We start from the raw sequence: 24,866 nt of genomic DNA on the forward strand, positions 1-24,866 counted from the left end.
TTGTAAACACTAAGCTGAGCATACTTTGTCAGGTCATAACCACCACTGCTTTAATTATCAGTCCTTTGACCTTAAATAAATAAATAAATAAATATAAAAAGTTGATACATCCTTCACTTTTTCATACTTGCTCTATTTTATTCTGCAATATGTAATTCTTTAAAACACAGAAGGAATGTAAGTGTATTAATAGAAGATCTTTTGAAAACATTGTTTTTTTACTCAATTGGTTGTAAACAACACTTCTGATGTGAAATACTTCAGTAACAAATTAACACAACTCTCATGGAATATGAGTCATTTAAGAGTAAGACCCATGCCTTTATAGCCACAAAATTAGATGGACACTAGGTGCTTAATGTTTTCTGAAAAGAAAATAAATGGATGGATAAATTCCAGATTCTACAGAATTAACATTTTTATCAAAGTTTGCTTTAGAAATTTCATTTGTGTGACCAACCTTACAAAAAAAAACACTTTCTCGAAATACTTAAAAAAAACACATAAATCCCACTTAAATATGCTTTTCTTCAGTTTTGCAATAGAAAATGAAGAATAATGTTAAAAAGCTAATCACATGTAATAACTAGAGAAGAAATATAAATATACCTATCTGTACATATGTAATATTATGTAAATATAATATCAACAAGGTGTTACCTTGAGGATAACATGTCAACTTTACCAAATTCATAATACACAGAATTATGTGGCAAATGTGGCACAGGAAATATCTGGCAAAGAAAAATTATTATAAAATGAGAGTTTTAAGTAAAACTAGATTGTTCAGCAGTAACAAATTAGCCAAATGAATAATTATCTTTGTTTGCCAGAAAGTGTATACAAGTAAACTCAACCACCCTTTAATTTAGTATTTCTTACATTTTTTACAAAATAAAAGCTCACATTATTGAGCACTTACTAAGTACCATTAATAATTCTAAACACACCACATGTACTAACTCATTCAATCCTTACTACTCTTAGAGGTAGGAACTATTATTCCCATTGTAAAGATGAGGAAAACAAATAAACACTGTGTGAAAAGGTCAGATAGCTGTAGAGTCATAAAGCTAGAAGTGTTAACTTCAGCATTCTATCCCCAGAGCCTGTCATTTTAACTTCTATGCTATAAACATAGAGACCACTGGCTCTATTTAATACCCTTATGTAACTGAAGAGCACTTTAATTATATTGACTAAGTATTGTGGTATCTCATAAATTATATTCTTTTGTTTTTTTAAGGAGCCAATATCCTATTGCTTGGTACTACTCCACCTGGAAATACAGTGTACTGTGGGGTACCCAACAGAGGACATACAATATATAGGTCTAAAGAGTGCGATCTGGAGTATTTAAACAATCTAAATTGTATGTCCAGACTTCAATAATGTTTAAAAAACAAAACATCAATTCTAATACAAGAATCAGAACCACCTGGAACAAAGCAAGTACGATAGAAAAAAAAAAAATGCTGCCTTTGCCAGCAATTAATTCTTTTCTTCTATATTCAATTTCTACTTACTCAACTATGTTCAAAATACAAAGCCTTAGGATTTTATTATGCACCAAGTGGCTACTAAAATGGGTTAACATGGAGTAAGGGCCACAATACTTTTCTTCTTTGGGTGTTTCCTTGAATACCTTGCAAGGAGGTAAACTCCAAAGTCCCTTCTCTGTCCTCTGCAGCCCAGTCTCCTACCAGAACCCCAAAAGCACTGGGGCGGTCATCCAAGAACCGCCACCCCCAACATGATTTAAGGCAACATATGTACCCTCTGGTCCCAGCAAGGAAGCAAGGGGTCCGGAAACCTGGCCCATCCGTGGCTTCCTAAGCCATTTAACTTCCCTTTGCCAGCAAAGTTGAGCTTAGCTGTTTGAGACCACGGAATCGGGCAGGTCACTCTCTTAATGGTCGAAGCACAAAGGTGAGCGGTGCTGCTTCCTCGGTGGGACTAACCATTGCCATCATCGCAGTCAGTTTTCCCCGCAGAGAAAACTTTTGAAAACTTAATTCCTGAACCCGGAGACTGGCATCGGAACGCAGAGAAAGTGAAAGTTCTAAAGAAAAGGGGGGAAAAGCATCCTGTGGCCTAAGAATTACACTCAGACGAGGTAACACTGTGTAGAAAGTTCTGAACTCTGAATGAATGAGCGGGGAGCAGAGGAAGCGGTACAAGTGGGGCCAGGGCGTGTGTTTCCTTTGTCCGGGGCGAGTGGGGCGACCTCTGGAAGTTCCCCAAAGGCGTGGGGGGAGCTCCCGGGACTCGACCACCTTCTCCTCACCTGAAGAACGAAGATTTCCTCAGGTGGCCTCTAGCCCGGGCCACCGGTGACCACTACGGGGAACCTGAACTGGTTGCACGCCTCGGTCCCAGCCCCGGGGGGGAAACTTGAAAAGACGGACAGCTCGGGTCTGTGTCCCGCCCACAACCGAGGAACGTGCGCCTTTGGTTCCGCTGCTTCCAGCCCCAGCTGCCCAAGGATCTTGCAGGCGCTGGAGTTTCCAAATGGTGTTCCTTTGTGGGGAGAGGGAGGAGGACGGGAGCTGGTAAATAAGACCCTAGCAATGCCAGGATTTAATTCACTTTTTACTTTTTTTTTATGTCAGATGCAACTTTAAATCTAACTTTCCATTTTATACTGGTCTCTACTCCTCATTTTACTACAAGCCTATGTTAAATGTCTGTGTTCTAGATAACATGGAAGTTAGCTCTACACCAGTTTCTTTAAAAGGCGGGAATTTCTGTCTCCTGAGCACTATATGTTTCTTAAGTTTTGGTTCTTTTTCCTTCATTTCCATACAAAATAAGTTCATTTCTTATGCTTTCTGTTATAATCCGTGATGTCTTGCCAAACTAAAGAGAGCTGGCACAGTAATGGCACTCGTTACAATGTTAAAATTGATCTGTTTTAACTAAATATACATTCCTTAAAAATACGGAGCTCATCTGAATACTCTTTAATGGCAGTGTAAGGCAAAACTTTAAATTAAGTACTTAGAGTAGGCGTGGAAACACCTGTTAGATGGATAAGCCTTATACAATGTGTGTCAAAAACGATGAAATTTAAGATATCTACTTTCTCAGTTACCAATGACCAATGCAATTTTACAAGAAATTGGTAAAACACCTTTTTCACTTTCTATTAAGATAGCATTTTTTTTTTTTGAGATAGCATCTTAATATCCCTCATTCTGGAAAGTATTTCAGAGACAAATTACTCAATTCTGAATTAGCTGGTTTGTACAGTTCAAGAAAAATATTTTCCTTTAGGGATTTCCTGAAAACTTCAGTTTTCACTTCAATAAAATAAATAATACCCACATCTCATGGGCTGTTTTGAGAATTAAATGATATAACATATGTAAAGTTAATAAAATGCCTGGAATTTTTTTGAGATAGCATCTTAATATCCCTCATATAACATATAACATATAACATATGTAAAGTTAATAAAATGCCTGGGACATCAAAGATAAAGAACTATAGAGTGAGTGCATATGTGAATTTTTTAAAAAGACTTGTTAGTTTTATTATTAAACTCAGCATCACACATACATATACACACACACAAACACTATTGCATTTGCTAAGATATATGTAATACAGCCAGTAATTAATAGCTTTATTGATGCTTTATCCTCTGTTCAAAACCAATCATATAGCATGCATCATATACAATGTACAGCGCTTTTCTGATTTTCTTCCATAAGAAGTAAATGTCCATTTTATAGGGGTTTTCCAGACATTGTTTTACTTATAATATTCTGCATTGGTGTTGTGCCATCCTATTTATATGGTGATATTGAATCACCAAGATATAAGCTCCAAGAGGGTAGGGATATTAACACAATTGTGCACTATTATGTCCCTAAAATCTACAATCAACAATTGCTGAATAAACGGATACAATAATGGTAATAATATAAAGGACAACAATGAAATTCACATCATACTATTAAAAATTTCCTGACGACAAATTATCTTAGCAAACATATTTCCCATTTTATCCAGGCATTTTTTTTTCCTTTTAAAGTGTACATTCTGAAACAATACATAAAACCTAGTACTTAAAAATCAAAACAAAAAACTACTGCATCCGATAATGAATAGGCCAATAAGTTTAAATGAATTTATTTCGAAATGCCATCATTAGAAAGAAATGTAAAACACCAAATGGTTTCACAATCGGCGCCAAAGAGAGTAGGCCTGGGAGTCCAGAGAGATGAAGCCTACGGCCTCAAACCTAAAGCCCTGGACTTTTAATTGAGGCTTATTGATCACGCTTCGGTCCAAGTGACAGTGGCTTGGGACCTGTGCCTTTGCAGGCCTCACTGGTCAGTGGAGAAAATAAACACCCAGAACCTATTCATCCAGACCCAACAGACTCTGCCTCTCCCTCTAGCAGAGGGCACCCACCAACCCAGGCCTATACCCTTCTCACTCACACCCTGAACCCTGGGACCCAGCCTCGCGCCCCCGGCGTCAGAAGGCGGCCTGAGACTCCCAGGTGGCTGACTCCCACCTGCAGTTCCGGCCTGGCCCCGCCCACCTCGGCCACCGCCTCCGGAAACAGCCGCGTGCGTTGCCAAGGAGACGCGAGTCAAGGCCGCTTCCGCTGAGTCTTGGTGGTAAAAATTCTGTCTATGAATTAACAAACCTGTCTATGACGTCACAATCCTGTATATGAAATAACAATACAGTCTATGAAAAAACAATCTTCAGAGATGTAACAATCCTGAATACGAAGTCACATCAGTTTATGTGGAAGCAAACCAATCTATGAAGTAACAATACAGTCTATGAAGTCACAATCCAGTCTATGAGGTAACAATTCTCTCTATGAAGTCACAATCCTTTCTATGATGTAACTATTCTGTCTATGAACTAACAGTCTTCTCTATGAAGTCGCAATTCTGTCTATGATTAACAATACAATCTATGAAGTAACAATCCTGTCTATGAAGTAACAATCCTCTCTATAATGCCACAATCCAGTCTATGACGTTACAATCCTCTCTATGAAGTCACAATCCTGTCTATGAGGTATCAACACATTATATGAAGTAAAAATCAAGTCTATGAAATAACAATCTTGTCCGCGGCCTGCGCTCCGGACCTCCCGCCCTCATCGCCATGGTGGGGGCCCAGTGTTGTATCCTGGCTTGCGGTGCGGCCCTCCCATCCTCCCAACAACATGGCGAGGGAAGGGGCAGCATTTGAATAAGGTATTCTGACCTTATCTACCTCTTCGTCATCCAGTTGTGAAACTGACTTCTACTTCACTTTAGGACTTGCAGTTTCTTCATCCTTCCTTGTGTTTGGACACTCTTCCTTATCTCCACTAGTCTACAATATCTTCTTAGTAAGTTTGGCTATCTTGAGGCAACAGACACTACTCAAAGGGTCCTGGCCTCTATATATACTCTCTAGCATTCTATATCAATGAGGAGCCACTAACTTCAGCTTTGGTTGCCCCAGCCAATGAAACGGGGCGCTGAGGAAGCTGGCTTGGGTTTGAATCTCTGGGTTGAGTCTGAGTCGCCGGGAGGCTGCTAGGAAAGTGAAGAGTTGCGGGATCCTCTTTGGGTCCGGATGCCAGGGAGAGAAACTCTAGAGAAAGCAGTTCTCGGGACGCGCTCTTTGATGACCTGTCTTGCTGGACGCGGAATGGTCCCGCCGCCTCACACGTGGAAGACCAGGTGGGCTGGCTTATTAACAAACAGGAAAGCGTTGAATGGAGGGTGAGGGTGAGGGCGGAGGTGGTTAGGATCCCTGGGGAGAACGCTAAAGAAGAGGAAACTGGAGAACCCCTAAGCGCCTGGCTCTGTGTGATCGGAAGCCCACAACCGCTCCGCCGGAAGGGCTGGGATCTCCTGCCTTAAATTCCGAGGAAGTCCAAGTTTTAAAGGGCATCCTGGCCCCTTGCCCAGACTTCGGCAGAGCACTTTCTGCCCAGCACTTGCCAGGGTCAAGTGACCTCCGCACCCCAAATTCAGAGTGTTTGGTTTCAGACACAGATGTGAAAGTGACTGGGCATCCCTGTCAAATGAGGAACCTTGGTTCCCTAATGTATAATCTTTTTTCCCCGTGAGGTTCTGCAGTTAGACGGGCAAAAGTCCATGGAGACCCTGCCTGGAGGCCTGAGCATCAAGATTAGAGCTGCCAGCACTGCCTAACGGATTGCTGAGGATCAAATGAGGTATGGAAGAAAGAGATCAGACTGCTTGGCAAGTTGCAAATGAAAGGGACACGGAGCTCTGAGAATCGGCCCTTCTAACGTCTGTGCTTAGTTTCTGCAAGACTCCTTCAGGCACTCAATTACATAGAGGTCAAAGCTGACCGCCGTTTAGGAGATTGGACCAGACATGAATAATTTTGCTGCATAATCTGTAACTTAGGTTACCTGTTAACAAGCAGGTAGAATGTGTTGGGCATTCTACAGGTTTTAGTTGGTAGTGTTATTCCACCACCTTGAATTTTGGGAGGTATACTAGTAAATGAACTTTGGTGCTAGAGAATATAAGATTCAAAGACTACATAGGGCTTGTTATGTAAGTTTCTGTTATTTTGTAAGAATTGTATTTCAGTACAAAGATTATCTGCCTTTAACTGTAGTGATTAATGTCTTTTCTGTTTTTGAACAAGTACTTAGAAGCATAGGAAATTTTCGTTTTAAAAAAGTGCCCCTTGTCCCACTAAAAATATACCCTGAATCGATGAAGGGACACATAAAATTATTTTTATGCTGTCAACTCTATAAAAACTAGGAGGGAAAAAATAGCCCAGATGTCAGTGCCACCCTTCCCTGCATGTGAAATACATTCCCTGATGCATATAAGTTAGTAGAAGCAGTGGTTCTAACACTAAAGTTATTTCCAAAAAGAGGTTTAAGTTGCCTAGAGACAATAAATGATAGTGTGGAGGATAATTCCTGATCCTAAAAACTATTGAATCTGAATCTAATTCAGGTTTGAGTTCACTCTATCATTCCACATTCAAGACGCTTTGTGCAACGTTTCTGTTTCATTGTTTGAAAGCATTCTGTTCCGATTCCAGTAGAGCATTGTTGTTCAGAACATTGACTTTGGATTTGGATCTGGATCCACATTCTGACTCCTCACTTACTATGTCTTCTTGGCAGAATTACTTACTCTAAAACTAGGTCTCTGTTTTTTGTAAAATGGAGACAATAATAGAATCTACCCTATATATGATTATTTTAAGGATTGAATGAGATAGTGAATGTCAAATGTTTACCATAATGCCTGATATATATACAGTGTTTTCAAATAATAGTCATTGTTGTTTATGATTACTAAATATCACTGTGTAGACTTAATCCAAGAGTTCTCAATTCATGGTATATTTGGAGAGAATAGAAACTGTGATAATCCAACAAGCACAAAGAAAGCATAAACTTTATTTCAAAATGTATTCAAGAGCTCCTGTACTACCCTGAGATTTCTATCAAAAGTAGGCAAATATATATTTTTTAAACTTCTGAAGAAAGTTTCTGAGTATTATGTATTGATATCAGGAAGAATGGCAATTAAATTCTTGAGTTTTAGATTTAGTTAGTCTGTGTTCAAATCCCATGCCTTGTGCTTCCAATAGTGTGACTTTTGCCAATTAACGTAATCTCTCCCTAACTAGTTTTTTTCCTGTGTAAGATTGGAATGTTAATAATATACCTATATCATAGGATTGTTGTGGGGATTAAATGAGAAGCATGTAAATTGCTTAGAATGTCTGTCTGTAGAATAAGAGCTCAATAGAAAGTATTTCATAAATGGAACTTGTTATTAAAGGATAGTTGTGTTTAAGGTAAACTTAATAATTTTTGTTTTGTTTTGTTTTTGAAATTTTGCACTTAAAATTCAAACAGCAAAAAAGAATATAAAGTAGAAAGCAAGCCTGCCTGTCACCCAGACCTTTATATTTCCTCACCATGGGGTAACTGGCATTATCCATTTCTGTGTTCTCTCCCTCAGAGTCCATGCATACACAAATAGTACGTAACTTTTAAACATACAGATGATTGTGTGCCGAGTCCACTATTCTGCACTTGTTTTTTGGCACATGTATCAGTAAAAAACGGCATTCGTTTATTTTTCGTTTATTCAATAAGTATGTATTGAATCCTAAATATTTGACAAGGCCTGTTCTAGGGTCTGGGGTACAAATGAAGACCAAACTCTCACAGTGTTGACATTCTAGAGAGGAAACAATAAGTATGTAATCAAATAAAACATCTATTTTTGCCCTAACGGGTTTGGCTCAGTGGATAGAGTGTTGGCCTGCGGACTGAAGAGTCCCAGGTTCGATTCCAGTCAAGGGCATGTACCTTGGTTGCGGGCACATACCCAGTAGGGAGTGTGCAGGAGGCAGCTGATTGATGTTTCTCTCTCATCAATGTTTCTAACTCTCTATCCCTCTCCCTTCCTCTCTGTAAAAATCAATAAAATATACTTTTAAAAAAACAAACATCTATTTTCCAGTTAGTCTAGATGCTAAGAAAAGAAATAAAGTAGGTAAGAGATTGATGAGGCAAGGGCAGAAATACTATTTTGAATGGAATCTTGAGGGAAAGCTTCTGTAAAGTGCCATTTGAATAGAGAGAGATCTAAACGATGAACTGAGGGATTAAGATTTGCAGATATTTAAAGGTAGAGCCTTCCAGGCAAAGAGAAGAGCAAGTGTGAAGGCAATGAGGACAGGACGATACTGGAATTTTTTTAGGGACACTACGAAGGACAGTCTGACTGAAGCAGAGTAACCAAGGAAGAGAACATTTGAAGAAACGGTCTAAGTAGACAGGTGTAGAATCTACAGGACATGGTAAAGAGTACATTTTATTCTTATGTTGGGGAGTCATTGAAGAATTTAGAGCAGGGGGAATGACATAAGATTCATAAAGTAATCTTACTGCTTTTGAAGAAGGCGTCAGTACATACAGTCAATGAACTAAAATATTATTGTATTTATGTACAATTGGGGGTGAATCTTTTAACTTAATTGGCTTATACTTTACCTAGAGTGAATGGTAGTTAGATAAAGGATTGCCCCTGTTCAATGTAATTTATATTATCTTGCAATTATTGAAGAGAATTAGTTTTTAACACCTTTTCCTTAAATATAGCAGAGAAATGAGCTGTTCCATGTAAGTGAAACTCCCAGAAAATTGAACGTTACCCTTGTCAAGTGACATTTTAAGCTCTCTCCCTGATTAGCATGAAACATGATCTCATTTTCCTGATTTTGTATGAAAAGAAATTTGGAACATTTTTTAAAATTTGTGCCTCGGGGTCCTCATTGTAATTGCCTGTTATTGCCAATCATTATACCCTACTGTAATATGTTCATTCTGTTAGAGAAATATATTGTATGTTTGTCTCTAAATGGGTAAATTGCTTTCTTAGATTCTGTGTCTATTTATTTATGTGTCTAGGTTCAGTACAAGAAGCTAGGGATATAAAAATTAAAAAAAATACACCTTCATTAGCTGTTATATCTTGTCATATGCAATAATTATAAAACTTTAGAGCTAGAAAAAGGACCTTAGATATCATATAGTGCAACCTTATTTTATAGATTGGGAACAAAAAGCCCCTTCATTAGCTCCTTTTTACTCTTTTATATTCTTTTCTCTCTAGACTAGACAAATACCTTTCTTCTATATGAACAAGTGTATTGGAAGTGTTTCTCCTTAATGTTTTAGTTCCAACAACGAAATTCCATCAGCTTGATCTTTTGATTCTATTCAATCAGTATCACTTAATAAATATGACAGAATTGAACTGGCATTTGAAAAGTATTTTGGAATCAACAGATTATTGTCAGATAACAATATTTATTTTTTTGCCAATTAATAAACATGGTTAAGGAATTTGCTTTCTATGTGCCTTATTCAGAATCAACTAGATCTCCATCTCTTGTACTTAGCCATGTTAGAAAAGAAAGCAGGCATCATGTATTAGTATAAGAGCAACCTCATCAATCCCTGAAGTCATCAGTATATTTAAACATAGACAAATTTTTACTTTTTGGTGATTTTGTTGACTTTAGGTTTTTGTTTGTTTGTTTCTTCTGACTTTAGGTATTTTTAGTATGAAAATTATATTCACTCATTTGTTTTGACAAATTAGGGTAAATATGATAATTTAAAAATTAAGATGATGTCTTTCTTAGTCTATAACAAGTTTAAAACAAATTTGCATTTGCCATACTTCGTAAACTATCCTTTAGGTAATTGTCAAAATTTCTTGAAATGTTACTTGAATAGGATCTGTTGCCTTCTAAAAGATCTTCAATAATTCCTAATTAAATTTTCAATCAAATCTAAGCTATAACCTTGCATTCAAGATCTTCTACATCTGACCCCACCCTAATCCAGTTTTATATCTGAATGCAATCTTCTCCCTTCTCTTTTGCTGCATCACTACTGAGCAAACAAAGGTAAATTGAGATCTCTTTAGATGCTATAGAAAAAGTTACAATTATCTAAGACTAAACTAGAAGAAACAAAATTTAAGAAAATTGACCATGCAGCCAGTTATGTCCACTGCACAAGAGCTTATGTTTTCTACCATAAGCTCTTGAACCTGCTGCCTGAAATATTTTTGCCATAGGCACTTACTTTCTCACTCATTATTGAGTTTCTGTAAAGTCACCCCACTACATAAGCTTCTTTCAACTGCCCTATCCTAAAATAGGAGCCCACACATACACTGCTGACCCTCTTTATCCTAGGGCCCAGAGAAATACCTAGCACTCAGTAAATATTTACTGAATGCATAATTAGTTTTCCTTCTTGAAATGCTTTTTTTTTTACCTAGTTAATAATGATCCATCCCTCAGCTCTCAACTCATCACTTCCTCTAGGAAGCTTTCTAACTATATTAATCCCCATTATACTTTTACATAGCACTTTTCACCTTTTCTTTAAAACACTTGGCACAGTTAAACCTTTATCTTTTGTGTCACTGTATTGTTAATATCTGTTTCCCTCGCTGCACTGTATATTATAATAATATTGCTAGTAGCAAACATTTGCAGTGGTATACTCTGTGTCAGACATTATTCTAAGTGCTTAATCCTCACAACAATTCTATGAAGTAGGTATTATTAGTCCCATTTTACAAATGAGGAAACTGAGCCATAAGGCATTTAAGTAACTTGCCCACAGTTATGGCCAGTAAGTAGTAGAGCTGCAATTTTAAACTAGGCTGTCTGGCTCCAACATCTAAAAATTAACTTATTGAATTAATTAGTTAATTAGCAAGATTTACCTCCCATCCTTGAGGTTCTAAGTTCTGTTTTGAAATAATCACCTAATGTCTTATATGCTTGGTTAACCATTTTATATATGTACATATTATCTGTCATTTTTAAAAAGTTTATCAGTTAAAAGTCAAAGCATTGTGTTTTTTTTGTTTGGTGTTTTTTTTTAAATATATTTTATTGATTTTTTTACAGAGAGGAAGGGAGAAGGATAGAGAGTTAGAAACATCAATGAGAGAGAAACATCAATCAGCTGCCTCCTGCACACCTCCCACTGGGGATGTGCCCGCAACCAAGGTACATGCCTTTGACCAGAATCGAACCCGGGACCTCCCAGTCTACAGGCCAACGCTCTATCCACTGGGCCAAACCGGTTAGGGCAGTCAAAGCATTGTTGAATACTTTTAAAAGATTTAGAAATGTGTATGGAGGTTAGTTTTGGGTATCATAAGAAATGTGGGATTCTACTAGCCTTTAATAGAAATGCTAAACATACTCTAATGCATGGGGCAGTTCTAAACAAGGAAGAATTACCCTACCAAAGTGCCAGCCATAAGCTTATTGGGAATCATTAAAAAGATGGATCAGTATCTTTGTGAACAAGAGGCATGAGTGGGGATAGATAGTGAAGAGAATTGACGTTTATTGAATGCCTTAATACCTGTTATGTCCTTTAACCTCTACAACAGTATTGTGAGGTATTCTCTCTTTTAAACAAATGAGAAACCTGAGACTCAGAGAGGTTAAGTAACTTGACCAAGGTCATAGAAATGAGCTATAGGTGCTTTGTGGGACTTGGCGAGACAGAAAGAGCAGAGTAGTAATTCACTTGGGACCTGACTGTTAGAATCCAAATGACCATCTTTCGTCTTTAGCATTCTATTTTTGGAGAAGGACAGAGTCCTAAAATGGGAGTGCTGTGTCCACTGTCTTCTGCTTTTAGATTGCTTTTGGCCTTATTTGAATTCTTTCCAAAAGTATATGGTTTTATGACATATTTTAGCTATCTCATTGCTGTTATTTTTCCATTAAAAACACACACACACACACACACACAAATGAAATTTCTCCTTTTAACCCTTCTTCCCCCTCCACCCACACCATTTCTTTGCTCACTTTTGCAGTAGTAGTTTCTAGTAGTAGTTTCTTATTCAGTCTTTTGTCCCACCATTTCCCCAAAATTGCTCTTCCCATTGGCCTTTGTTTTACTAAATCCCATGGTTACTTCTTATTAAATATTGAACACATTAGCAGTATTTAACACAATTGATCATTCCTTCCTCTTTGATTTAAAGGTCTTCCTTAAGGTCTTCAAATGTTAATGCCATTTGAAGCTTTAAAAACTTCTAAAAGCTTCAAATGGCATTAAGACTCTGAGGATAGCTTTACTTTTTTAAAATTATTATTGATTAAGGTATTATATATGTGTTTTTATCCCCCTATTGCCTCTCCACTCCACCCACTCATGCCCTCACCCCCCTGGTGTCTGTGCCCATTGGTAGGCTATATGCATGCATACAAATCCTTTGGTTGATCTCTCCCTCTTTTCCCCACCCTCCCCTACATTCCCTCTGAGGTTTGAAGGTCTGATTGATGCAGCTTTACTTTCTTAACTTGGCTTCCCACTGCCTCAACATTTCCACCTGGATGCCTTTTAGCATTTTCAGATTTAAGATATCTAGAACTGAACTGATCTTCTGTTCCAAAACCTGCTCTACTCTCTCTTATTATCATCCCAGTTAATGGCTATTCCATTTTTTCCCAACCCCAGGCCAAGAACTTTGGAGTTATTCTTGAATCTATTTTCTCTCATACCCCACATCTGTCTATCAGGAAATTCTATTGTCTTGACCTTTAGCATACATCCAGAACCTGACCACCACCCTATTCTGAGTTACAGCATCATCTCTTATCTATATTACTACAGTTACTTAGCTAATCTCTATTCCCTATATTATTTTATCTCCCCAGCAGTGAGAGTGATTAGATTATGTCACAATGCAAAAAATGGCATGTATGTGTGAAACCATGATAAATCCCTTTACCTGAAATATTAGACCCTTCCCTTACACTTAAACACTTGAGCTAAACCATATATAATTACTGGGAGGCTACCCAGAAATCTAGCTTTGATTTTTTTTTTTTTTTTTACAATGACTCCAGCATTATTTTAGTTTGGGTCATGGGAATGAATAGGAAAGGATCTCTCAGAATTATATCAAGGTAATGAAGGCAGAGCCTTGGCTTGTGAACTATTTTTAGTAAATGTGATCTTGGCTGCAAGCTTCTGGGCAGTGGAAATTGAAACAACCAGGCTGGTCTCTACCTGTGTTTCACAGACCCATTGGGTTAAAAATAATTCCAAGGATATATCAATTAGCAAGCCCAGATATGAAGGTGATGGAGATGGTGTATACCCATGCTTTATTCAGGGATCCTAGCTCTGAATATAGATCCTAGTCACTGTTCTATAATGATGTGAATTTAGAGTACATTAATGATTGCAGGTGTAAAAAAATAAGTTTAAAACACACACACACAATCTATTAGGAGATAGTAAGCACTTTGGAAAAAAATAAAGCAGGATAAGAGTGATTAGGAATTAGGTTGGCAATGTTAATGAGGGTATGAGAGCAGCAATAGAGTAAGTACTTGACAGAAGTGAAGGAATTAGTTATGTACTTGGCAAAAGAGAGAATGGCTAATAGAAAGACCTATGGGGTGCTTGTTATGTTAGCTGGAATAGAGTGAGCAGTAAAACAAGGTGAAAAATGTAGGCAATTAATGAACTTAACTTGTACTCTGAATAAGATGAACTGTTGAAAGATTTTGAACCAAGGAGTTAAACAAATAAACAAATGTGTGCATACATGCACAAGCACACACTTGACCCGTCCCCCCCGTCCCCCATGCCTTTCAAAATTTGCACATAACTTTTTTCCTTTTTAAAGTTAAATTTATTGGGGTAACTTGCTTAATAAGTTTCTATAGGTTTCAAGTGTACAGTTCTGAGACACATAATCCTTATATTGCATTATGTGCCCACCTCCCAAAGTCAAATCTTTTGTCACTATATGTTTGACCCCCTTTACCTTTTATTTTACCCCAGCCTACTCCCTTCCCTCTGGTAACCACCATACTGTTGTCTGTGTCTGTGAGTTTTTCTTTGTTTTTCTTGTTTGTTCATTGGTTGCTTTCAGTTTTGTGTTCCACGTATGCATAAAAGCATATGGTTCCTAACTTCTGTCTGACTTATTTTGCATGTAACTTTTGACTCTCCCAAAACTTTACTAATAGCCCACTGTTGACTAGAAATCTTACCAATAATATAAACGGTCAATTAACACATATTTTGTATGCATTATGTACTATATTCTTATAATAAAGTAAGATAAAAATGTTATTAAGAAAATCATAAGGAAGAGAAAATGCATTTACAGTATTTATTTTTAAAAACCTGCAAAGAAGTGAACCCACACAGTATAAACCCATGTTGTTCAACAGGCAACTCTATATATATTTCCAGTAACATTTACCAGGTGAGTGGAACAGCCTGAAAATCTTTTTTTCAATGAATACTACATGCCAGTCATGTTGCAGGCATGTAGAACTAATATTAAAACTTTATGTTTCTTTTTAATTTTAGGTATTTAGGTGTTCATATAAACGAATCAAGATAACCAACCATGTCTGTCACTGAGGAAGACCTGTGTCACCACATGAAAGTAGTTGTTCGTGTGCGTCCTGAGAACACAAAGGAAAAGGCAGCTGGATTCCATAAAGTGGCCCATGTTGTGGATAAGCATATTCTAGTTTTTGATCCCAAACAACAAGAAATTAGTTTTTTCCGTGGAAAGAAATCTGGAAATCGAGATATTACAAAGAAACAAAATAAGGATCTTAAGTTTGTATTTGATGCTGTTTTTGATGAAACTTCAACTCAATTAGAAGTTTTTGAACACACCACTAAGCCAATTCTTCGGAGTTTTTTGAATGGATATAATTGCACAGGTAATTACTTCAGTTGGGGTTTAATTTTCCTGTCTGATTTTAGTTTTTACATTAGAAGAAACATCTACTTGGCCTTTTCCTCTAAATACCAATTTTAAGGTGCATGTTTGCTAAAATTATTGAATTCAGTAGACTTTCATTGTAAATGCAAACTTTATTGAAATTTAGTCATATATAACATATCATTTGTGAAATTTTCTCCTTCACTGTCTTGCTATGGTCCCTATAGACAATCATCCTTTCAATTTGTTATTAAACCACAGGCTTCTTATAATTGATGCCAGATTTCTCACAATTTGTGTTTATAATAGTTTCACTGCTTACCCTTATAACTATCTATCCCTGTGGAATAGTCAGACATTTTTTGGACAGTTGGCATTTTCTTTATAGCACCTTTTTTTTTTTTTACAATATCTTGAAATAAAAATGTTAAAAGCCCATGTTAATTGGATTTCAAGTGCTTTGTTAGTATATCTTCAGCCAAAAAATAATGTCTGGTGCCTTTGATAGACCTATAATAATTTTCCTTTCAAAATGGCCATCTTGAGCCCAGCCGGGTGTAGCTCAGCGGTAGAGCACCGGCCTAGGAACCAAAATGGCCATCTTGATTTCCTAGAAAGAGATATGTCCAAAAGGCCAGCTATTTCTCTATGCTTACAGGCACTTAATACCACTATTCATATCTTACTTTTGATATTACCACAGTTGATGGCATTTTCTTTAAGATGCCCCAAAACTAGAACATATTTTACTGTCTCTCACTGACTCATTCAGTTTTATTACAGAAGACTTATCCTCTTGGTCCAGCAAGAAAGGAATGTGGTTTATCGATTATATTGCTATGATTCTGAATTTTAGCATATAGTCTTTTCTTTATTCATGGAATTCCATATTGTCTCTAGAGATTTTTGATTTTTTTTACATCAAATAAACAAAAATTTACCAATTGAATCTTTGGTTTCTTCTTGGCTTTAACTTTATATTCTTATCTAGCTGTCTTAAGACTTCTTGATAGACTATGGTTTTACATAAAATAGAACAAAATGAAACATACATCACTTTAATTCATTCTTCTGAAAAATATTTTTGTAGTTTAACATTTAGCTTAGCAGAGAAATTTAACTTATAAAAATATTCTCACCAGTAATAATATCAGGAACTATTGCCTTAACTCAATCTTATGGTGGGTATTAGCCATATGTGGACTTTTTTTGCATTAATATTGTGATGGTATTTGACATAGGTGAACTTTTGGTTTTGCATTAATATTGTGATGGGTATTTGCCATATGTGGACTTTTTCTTGCATTTGAAAAAAACAACACTTTTATGTGTTACTGGATAGAATCTTGAAAACCAAGTAATTTGCCAAGTAAGACAACATCATTTTTTTGTTGTTTTAAATTTTAAAATGAATTTTATAAATGGTTTCAATCTAAAACTCATTCACTCAGCAAACTTGTATCGAATACCTGCTTTGTGCCAGGTGGCTTGTTAAGTGTGAAGGATATCTGGCCTCTGCCTTGGCAGAACTCAGAGTTGGAATGTGCTGGAATAGAAAGTTGTGTGGCATATACTGAGGGCTCAAATAAGGGAGTAGACGTTTCTGCCTAAGACTGTCAGGGAAGGCACAGGAGAGTGACATTTGTGCTGAATATTTAGAACAGATGAAAGTTTTCTAGTTGGATTAAATAGAGGAACTTTCCAGGACAAAGGCAGTGGAATAGAAAGAGAGCAGCACTTGAGGAGAACTTCAAATAATCTAGTGTACCTAGACCACAGCAAGGGAGAAATAGGCTAGAGCGGTAACCAGACGCCCTCTCTTAGAATGCCTAATAGTATTCCAAGGTGAGGAATTTGAATTTCCTCCTGTAGGACTGTGGAACTATTACACAGCTTTAACATATTCAGATTTCATTTTTCATAAAAGTAACTGCACAAATTCTATGGGATGGAAGAAGATTAAGACTAATAGGGAGACATAATTGATTACTTAAAATGTGTAAGTGTGCTGTAGAAGATTGGGAACAAGTGTTGTGGTCGGGGAGAGGGGAGCCAGGTGGTTGGTTGGTGGTACCATTAGTCGGAATAGGGAATATAGGAGTAAAAGTCAATTTTTGCGAACATTGCAGGTTTTAAGGATAAGACTATAAATTAATTTTGTGTCTATCTGTTGAGTTTAAAGTTACTGTTGAGCATACCCAGATGGAACTATCCACTAGACAGGGGCTGTAGTAATGGTATATGTCATAACAGAGCGCTTTGATCCCTTTTCATAAAAACCTAGTACTTGCATATGGTGCCACTGGAGCTGGGAAGACCCACACGATGCTAGGATCAGCTACTGAACCTGGAGTGATGTACCTAACCTTGTTAGACCTTTACAAATCCATGGATGAGATTAAAGAAGAGAAAATATGTAGTACCGCAGTTTCTTATCTGGAGGTAAGTTGGCAATGGCATTCTTTAGATTAATCAATAGTATTGAGAACTCTTTCTTTAAGAAGTTCCATGGTCCATTTAAATTATTCTGTCATATAGGAATTTTCTCATGAATATATAACACCATTTTTAAGTGCCTGTGATGCATCTTTCTCTTTTTCCCGTATTTTATTTGGCATATCTGACTTGCATAAAAGTAGCAAGAGTAGTACAAAGAACTTCCAGATACCCTTCACCCAGATTCCCCATATTGTTAACATTTGGCCACCTTTGCTTTCTCTCTTTATGTGTGTGTAGCTGTTTCTTTTTTCTAAACTGCTGAAGTTACAGACTTCTAGAAGTTTCCTTAAATAACCACTGAAGAGTTATCAGGAAATTAATAATGATATACTGTTACCTAATCCATAGACCTTAATAAAGGTTTGCTATTGATTCTAATAATGCCCTTTATTAGTAAAGAAAATCTAAGATCCTTAGTTGCATTCAGTTGTCCTAACTCTTTGGTCTCCTTAATCTGGATTTCTTTTTTATGTTTTTGCTGTCATAAAACTCTTAGTTTGGTTTGTCACGATTAGATTTGGGTTATGCACTGGCAGAAATACCACACAAGTGACTGTGTTCTTATGACATCATATCAAGAGGCTTATGTGTTTAGTTAGTCCCATTACTAGCTATGCTAACTTTGATCAATTTCATCATGCTGGTGTCTGCAAAGTTTCTGTATTGTCAAGACTACTTTAACTTCTGTAATTAAAAAGTACCTTGTAGGGAGAATATGTAAATATCTTCTTACTCAAACTTTCATCCACTGATGATTCATGCTTGAGTCAATTATTATGATGTTAGATGATTATGATTTTAAATTCCTGCATTTCTTCTACATGTATTCATTGGCTGTCTACTGTAAAGAGAGCTTCTCTTTCCTTTATTGTATCAGTGTGAACTCATCAAATTGTTAACATAATTCTCAATAGTTTATAACCTCTTTCTGTAATTATTTATTTATATGCTGAAATTGTGCCAATCAAGGCTCTTTTGTGCTGTCTCCTAGGTCCTTCTGACATGCCCCATCATTTCTGTAGGCCACCTATCCTTTTACTAATAGCTGACATTCAACACATCATAACTAAGTGCCAGGCATTCTAACTTTGAATTTGGATAGTGTTTCAGAAATCAGTACAGAAACATAAATTCCTGATTTTACTGCCTATTCATTTGTGGTGTCAGAAAAAATTCTACTCGTTACAGCTCTTTTATTGATACCTTATAATTAAGCTCCTACATTTCAAAAATTCCTTAAGATTATGTATGTTGCTAAAAATTTTCATCTTAGTCTATAGGACTTGAAGATAAAAGAGAAGTAAAACTCACTTCCTATAGTTAAGTATGGAAAACAATTGTTTTGAGCATAATTAGAAAAGAGCATGGCAGTATTGGTTATTTCTTTTTTAGATCCCTTCATAACTGGGAGAATTTTAAAGTTTTTTTTAATGTTTTTAATCATTTTTTCTTTCTTTTAATCTACTTTCATTTTGTTGGGAAGGCAATGTCTAATCTAATGGTTTTCCTCTTGGGCTGTGCACCAGAATTGGCTATGGAGCTTTTTAAAAATAGACATGCCTGGACCTCACCCCCTGGACATTTTAATTTAATAGGTCTGGATTGTGGCCGAGGCATCTATGTTTTTAAAAAGCTCCCAGGTGGTTCTGAAGCATAGACTAGCTTGAGAATGATTGTTCTAATTGCGTTTTTTCTATGATTTAAGTGGGTAAGGGAAAGCACTAGAAAAGTGACTGCTACTTCAGAAAAATAAGAGCCAAAAATGTAGCTCTTAAATATTTTACTACTTTAAAGAGTTTATTACATTTAAAAATGGTTATCATTCATTGTTAAAAATTTTACTAGCAATGAATTGTCACTATGGTCTATTTCTAAGAACATGGAAATATCAGTGGTAGTTGTCATTTAGTTAGGAACTAGAAAACTTAGTACCTTTAGTAAATTCATAAAATTCGGTCAATAAAATTATTTATATGCATTACTTAAAAAGATAAAAATTACTAAAAATAAATAAATACCAGAGACATAAAGTACAGATGTGTGTTCAATACCATGTAGTAGAGTGAGGATATTTGGCCTTCAGTCTCCTCTGCTGTTACCTTCGTGGACATGGACAAATCACTTAACCTTTTAGGACCTTGGTTACTTCATTATTCAAATGGGGGCAGGGGGTTCCATTATGGAATTATCATAAAAATTGCATGTTAAATTAATGTAATTGAAGGATAAATGGAATAAAACACTGTCCATCCTTGAGTATGAGTTTTCTTTAACTTTTGAGCTGTAAAATTTTTAAAAGTTTGGTCTACTTGGGCATCATGAAATAATAAATGTCTTCTCCAGTGAGAACCATGCCACCTCCATATAACTTACATTTCAGATCCACTAGAATTTCCCAAGACCATGTGTCCTGTATATTTCCAGGAAATTGGTAAAGGCAATTCCAGCTATCTTATTTCTCTTTCACTGAAATCATCAAGTTAGCAATTACGGGATGAGCGTATAATGACTCCACCTTTAAATTTAAATTTTAAGCCTATGTAGTTAAACTGTATGTAGTTAAACTCTTCTGTTTCCTCAGATGGTAGAATACTAATGGCAACATGAGGTAGAAGGAAGCTCTTTTGAACTAAATGAGCTGCTATTTGTCTTTAAGATAAAATTCTAATATTAACTTAAATCAGCAATGTATGCCTGTTTGTGATGTTATCACTATTGTTTTAAGATCAGTGTTAAAGCAGTTATTTTTATTTTTATTTTTATTTTAAGGTATATAATGAACAGATTCGTGACCTTTTAGTAAATTCAGGGCCACTTGCTGTCCGGGAAGATGCCCAAAAAGGGGTCGTTGTTCAGGGGTTGACTTTACATCAGGTATGTTTATAAACTTTTCTTCTGTTCAAATAACAAGTTTGCTTACTTAGCCATTTACTTATTCTTCACTGTGCTTGAGAAAAAAGAAAAATAATGAAGTACAAACTTAAAATAAACATGGTGTATCTTCAGTTTTATTTTGTTTTCCTTGAAATAATTAAAAGAGCTTTTCTTTTAAAAATACTCGTGAACATTTAATATCATGTATTACTTTCTTTGATACATTTATATTTTATCTGCTCAGAAGACAAGGCTTTATCTTTTATTCCTCATGTAACACCAATGTACAAAGCAAATGATATACAGTCAATATTTAATAGGATTTAAATTATAGAAAGCTTTTTCTCACTTTTTTTTACCTTTAAAATTCTTCTTGCCTGTTGAACATGTATTAAAAAATTTAAACTCAGATGGCTAATTTGTATATATTTTTAAACTTCTCTAGCCCAAGTCCTCAGAAGAAATTTTACACTTGTTGGATAATGGGAACAAAAACAGGACACAACATCCTACTGATATGAATGCCACATCTTCTCGTTCTCATGCTGTTTTCCAGGTAACAAGCCACTAGACCAGTGGTCTGCAAACTGCGGCTTGAGAGCCACATGCAGCTCTTTTGCCCCTTGAATGTGGCTCTTCTGCAAAATACCAACTTCTGCGCATGGGCCACAAAGTTTCAATCACACTGTACATGCGCGCCCGCACGTGGTATTTTGTGGAAGAGCCACACGCAAGGGCCAAAGAGCCGCATGTGGCTCACGAGCCGCAGTTTGCCGACCACTGCACGAGACTATTGTTCTTAAAGTTGAATTTAAAATAAATGAAGCCAAATTTGTGGATTGTAATTTTCACACACACAAAAAATTTTTCATCTATGTACTTTCCTACTTCTTAGCTCTTTCTTTACTTTGCAGCTTTGAGAAAATTCTATCCAGAATATTTAGAAATAAGATGATGTAAAACAGAAATATAAATTTTACCTGGTTGAAGATATAGTGGATAAGAAGTATTGGAGTTTTTCTTTCTTTTTTTTTTAAATTGGTGAAAATATTTAATATTTCCAAAGCATAAACTTATATTCAGAGCAAACTTTATAGATCTAGATTTACATAACCAAGGAATTGGGGAGATACTGATTCACTTTTTAAAAGATTTCATCATAGTGACCATATAAAGTAGTTGCATTTTTTAAGAAAGTGCAATTCAGTTGATAGAGTACTTTTAAGAATTCTAAATGCATAGGTTAGATATTATTTTACAGCTTCTAGTCCTGTTAAAGCCAAATGATTATATAGCTTTATTATGGACTAGAGGCCCGGTGCACCAAATTTGTGCACTGGGCGGGGGGCAGGTCCTCTCACCCTGGCCTGTGCCCTCTTGTAGTCTGGGACTCCTCGGGAGAGGCTCCTGCCACTGCAGCTGCGCTCACCAGCCGTGAACCTGGCTTCTTGCTAAGCAGTGCTCACCCTGTGGGAGCGCACTGAGCACCAGGGGGCAGTTCTTGCGTTGAGCGTGAGTCCCCTGGTGGTCAGTGTGCATCATAGCGACTGGTCGTTCTAACGCAATAGTCGCTTAGGTTTTTGTTATATAGACTAGAGGCCCGGTACACAAAATTCGTGCACTGGGTGGGGGGGGCGGGGGCGTCCCTCAGTCCAGCCTGCACCCTCTCCAATCTGGGACCCTTCAGGGAATGTCTGACTGCCGATCCCTATGGGATTGGGCCTAAACCGGCAGCTGGACATCCCTCTAACAATCCAGGACCCTGCCTCCCAACTGTTCGCCTACCTGCCTGCCTGATTGCCCCTAACCGCTTTTGCCTGCCAGCCAGATCGCCCCCTAACCACTCCCCTGCTGGCCTGATTGACACCTAACTGCTCCAGTGCCAACCCAGTTGCCCCCAACTACCCTCCCCTGCAGGCCCGGTTGCCCCCAACTGCCCTCCTGCTGGCCTGGTCGCCCCCACTGCCCTCCCCTGCCGGCCATCTTGTGGCAGCCATCTTGTGCGAGGGTGTGGTAGTCAATTTGCATATTACCTCTATTATATTGGATTATGCTATGTAGAACTCATTTTATAAAAATTGTTATAGTTGAAAGAATTCATATCTGAGGCAATCAAGTCATTCAGAAAGTCTCCAATCCCACAAAATTATATTAATCTTTTATATTCTTACCACTGACTTCATCAGTAATCTTGAGAGAAATATTTATCTGTGACATGGAGTTTTCCAAAATGTCTTAGAGCCTGTTTTGTAAGAAAATTTAGCAAAAGAGTTTTATAATAGAGAAATATCTTTCCCATATCTTTTAAATTTGCCACCAAATTTATATCAGTTAAATGACAAAGTAGCTTAAAATAGTTGAGTAAGTAGTGCTTTACTCTAATAGACTGTTGAACATGACTAGTATTCTTCAATATACTATTTTTTATATGTTTCATTTTTTAAACTATAATTACACACAACAATTTGGAGAACTGGGTAAATTTGCTCTTTGAATTGGGTCAACATTCAAATTCAGCTTTCCTTTGGGAACATTCCCTGCAGACATGCAAAGCATTCTGACCACCGCCTTTGATGTTGTCTTAGGAACATTATTTCTAAAGGACTTGTGCCCCACTGCCATCTCTGATAATCCCATGATCTGATTCAAGGGTTACCAGATACAAATAGTGGTTGTTTTGACCTTAGTCCAGCCAACACTTATTTGTCCTCTGGACACATTTTATTTTCCAATTTTTCTCAACTTTGGTAGTTGCTTCTAGTATTCTTAAATATCAGTCTAAGTAAACTGTACATTTCCCTTTTAATTTTGTTAAATCTTCTCATTTTCCCTATTCTGTAATTTCAAAAAGATTTATTTGCGACAACAAGACAAAACAGCAAGTATTGATCAAAATGTCCGAATTGCCAAGATGTCCCTCATTGACCTGGCCGGGTCGGAGAGAGCCAGTGCTACCAGTGCTAAAGGGACCCGGTTCAGAGAGGGTACAAATATTAATCGATCACTCCTAGCTCTTGGGAATGTCATCAATGCTTTAGCAGATACAAAGGTAGGTACTATATGTTTATTTGTTTAAATATTTTGAAATATTGAAGTATGTCTAATTCCTAGAGAGATAACTATTTAATATGATTTTGTTTTAAACATCTATTAATGAAATTTCAAGAGTACATGAATAACTTTTATATACAGAGCAAAGACTTCAGAAGGCCTAGTATATTAAATAAAGCTATGGTTCTGTGTTTTTTTAATTTCTAGTTTTATAACCAGAATTTGTTTAATGAAAAGTATTGAATATAAGTTTGATAGTTAATATTTTATGGCGCTTTCTCATTACTTATTTTGAACTTGATTTTTAAAGTCAGTATGTAATGATCCCTACACAGCAAGCATGATAATTGAATTGGTATGAAGACACAAACCACATCTTAAAGCATTGGTTCTCAACCTTTTGGCCCTTTAAATACAGTTCCTCATGTTGTGACCCAATCATAAAATTATTTTCCTTGCTACTTCATAACTGTAATGTTGCTACTGTTATGAATTGTAATGTAAATATCTGATATGCAGGGTGGTCTTAGGCGACTCCTGTTAAAGGGTCATTCGACCGCCAAAGGGGTCGCGACCCACAGGTTGAGAACCGCTGTCTTAGAGAAACTAAAACCTGTTCTGGTTAGTATTTTTATATACTGTAAAATTGGGTTAAATATTAAAGAGTGTTGGTTTTTCTTAGAGAGGAAGAGGAACTTAAGCAATAAAATGTAATTAAATTACCTAGGTTAAATAGGTTAGTGTTTATTGGATGCCCTTAGGGCATTTAAAATATTTTACATCTACTATATGCCAGAAGTGCTTACTAGAATACAGCATATTTGACAGTTTTTGTATTTGTAAAAAAATGACTTTTTTAAAAGTTAAAATACAGTCATTTAATTTAAGTTCAATCAGCCTCAAAAGCTTTAGGAAAATTATGGTGAAGTCTTTAAAATGTTGCCTTTTGATTTAGTATCAAGTATTTTAAAATGATTTGAGGACCCTTTTTAAAATATGTAGTTACTGAAATCACATGAAGATTGCAAAAATAAGGTGATTTTTATATTTTAACTTAAAACTTTAAACATGTAAGCAAACAGCATGGTATAGAGACTGATTTTCTACGTTTAAACTATGGCATTTTTTTTTTCATACTTCCTT

General features: G+C 36.5%; 2 protein-coding genes across 3 annotated transcripts in view; one reads left to right on the forward strand and one right to left on the reverse strand.

Moving 5' to 3' along the window:
- METTL15 (methyltransferase like 15) overlaps window positions 1-4,622 on the reverse strand; it is a 174,906-nt gene extending 170,284 nt beyond the window's left edge. Inside the window, exons 1-2 of the mRNA XM_006753944.2 lie at window positions 4,529-4,622; window positions 2,288-2,520 (exon numbers count right to left, since the gene is read on the reverse strand). The gene's annotated coding sequence lies outside the window, so the exon portion shown is untranslated. The remainder of the gene's footprint in view (window positions 1-2,287; window positions 2,521-4,528) is intronic.
- An 898-nt stretch (window positions 4,623-5,520) lies between these two features.
- The window catches only part of KIF18A (kinesin family member 18A), a 77,153-nt gene continuing 57,807 nt past the window's right edge, over window positions 5,521-24,866 (forward strand). The window contains exons 1-7 of one of the 2 annotated variants that reach the window (XM_006753947.2): window positions 5,521-5,705; window positions 6,099-6,205; window positions 14,933-15,297; window positions 17,584-17,741; window positions 20,568-20,672; window positions 21,118-21,228; window positions 23,524-23,721. In XM_006753947.2, coding sequence (XP_006754010.1) covers window positions 14,973-15,297; window positions 17,584-17,741; window positions 20,568-20,672; window positions 21,118-21,228; window positions 23,524-23,721 — 897 coding nt within the window. In that variant the 5' untranslated portion in view covers window positions 5,521-5,705; window positions 6,099-6,205; window positions 14,933-14,972. The remainder of the gene's footprint in view (window positions 5,706-6,098; window positions 6,206-14,932; window positions 15,298-17,583; window positions 17,742-20,567; window positions 20,673-21,117; window positions 21,229-23,523; window positions 23,722-24,866) is intronic. The other variant, XM_006753946.2, reaches the window with a different exon arrangement.

This window comes from Myotis davidii, unplaced genomic scaffold (assembly GCF_000327345.1).
Source record: "Myotis davidii unplaced genomic scaffold, ASM32734v1 scaffold330, whole genome shotgun sequence".
Taxonomy (NCBI): domain Eukaryota; kingdom Metazoa; phylum Chordata; class Mammalia; order Chiroptera; family Vespertilionidae; genus Myotis; species Myotis davidii.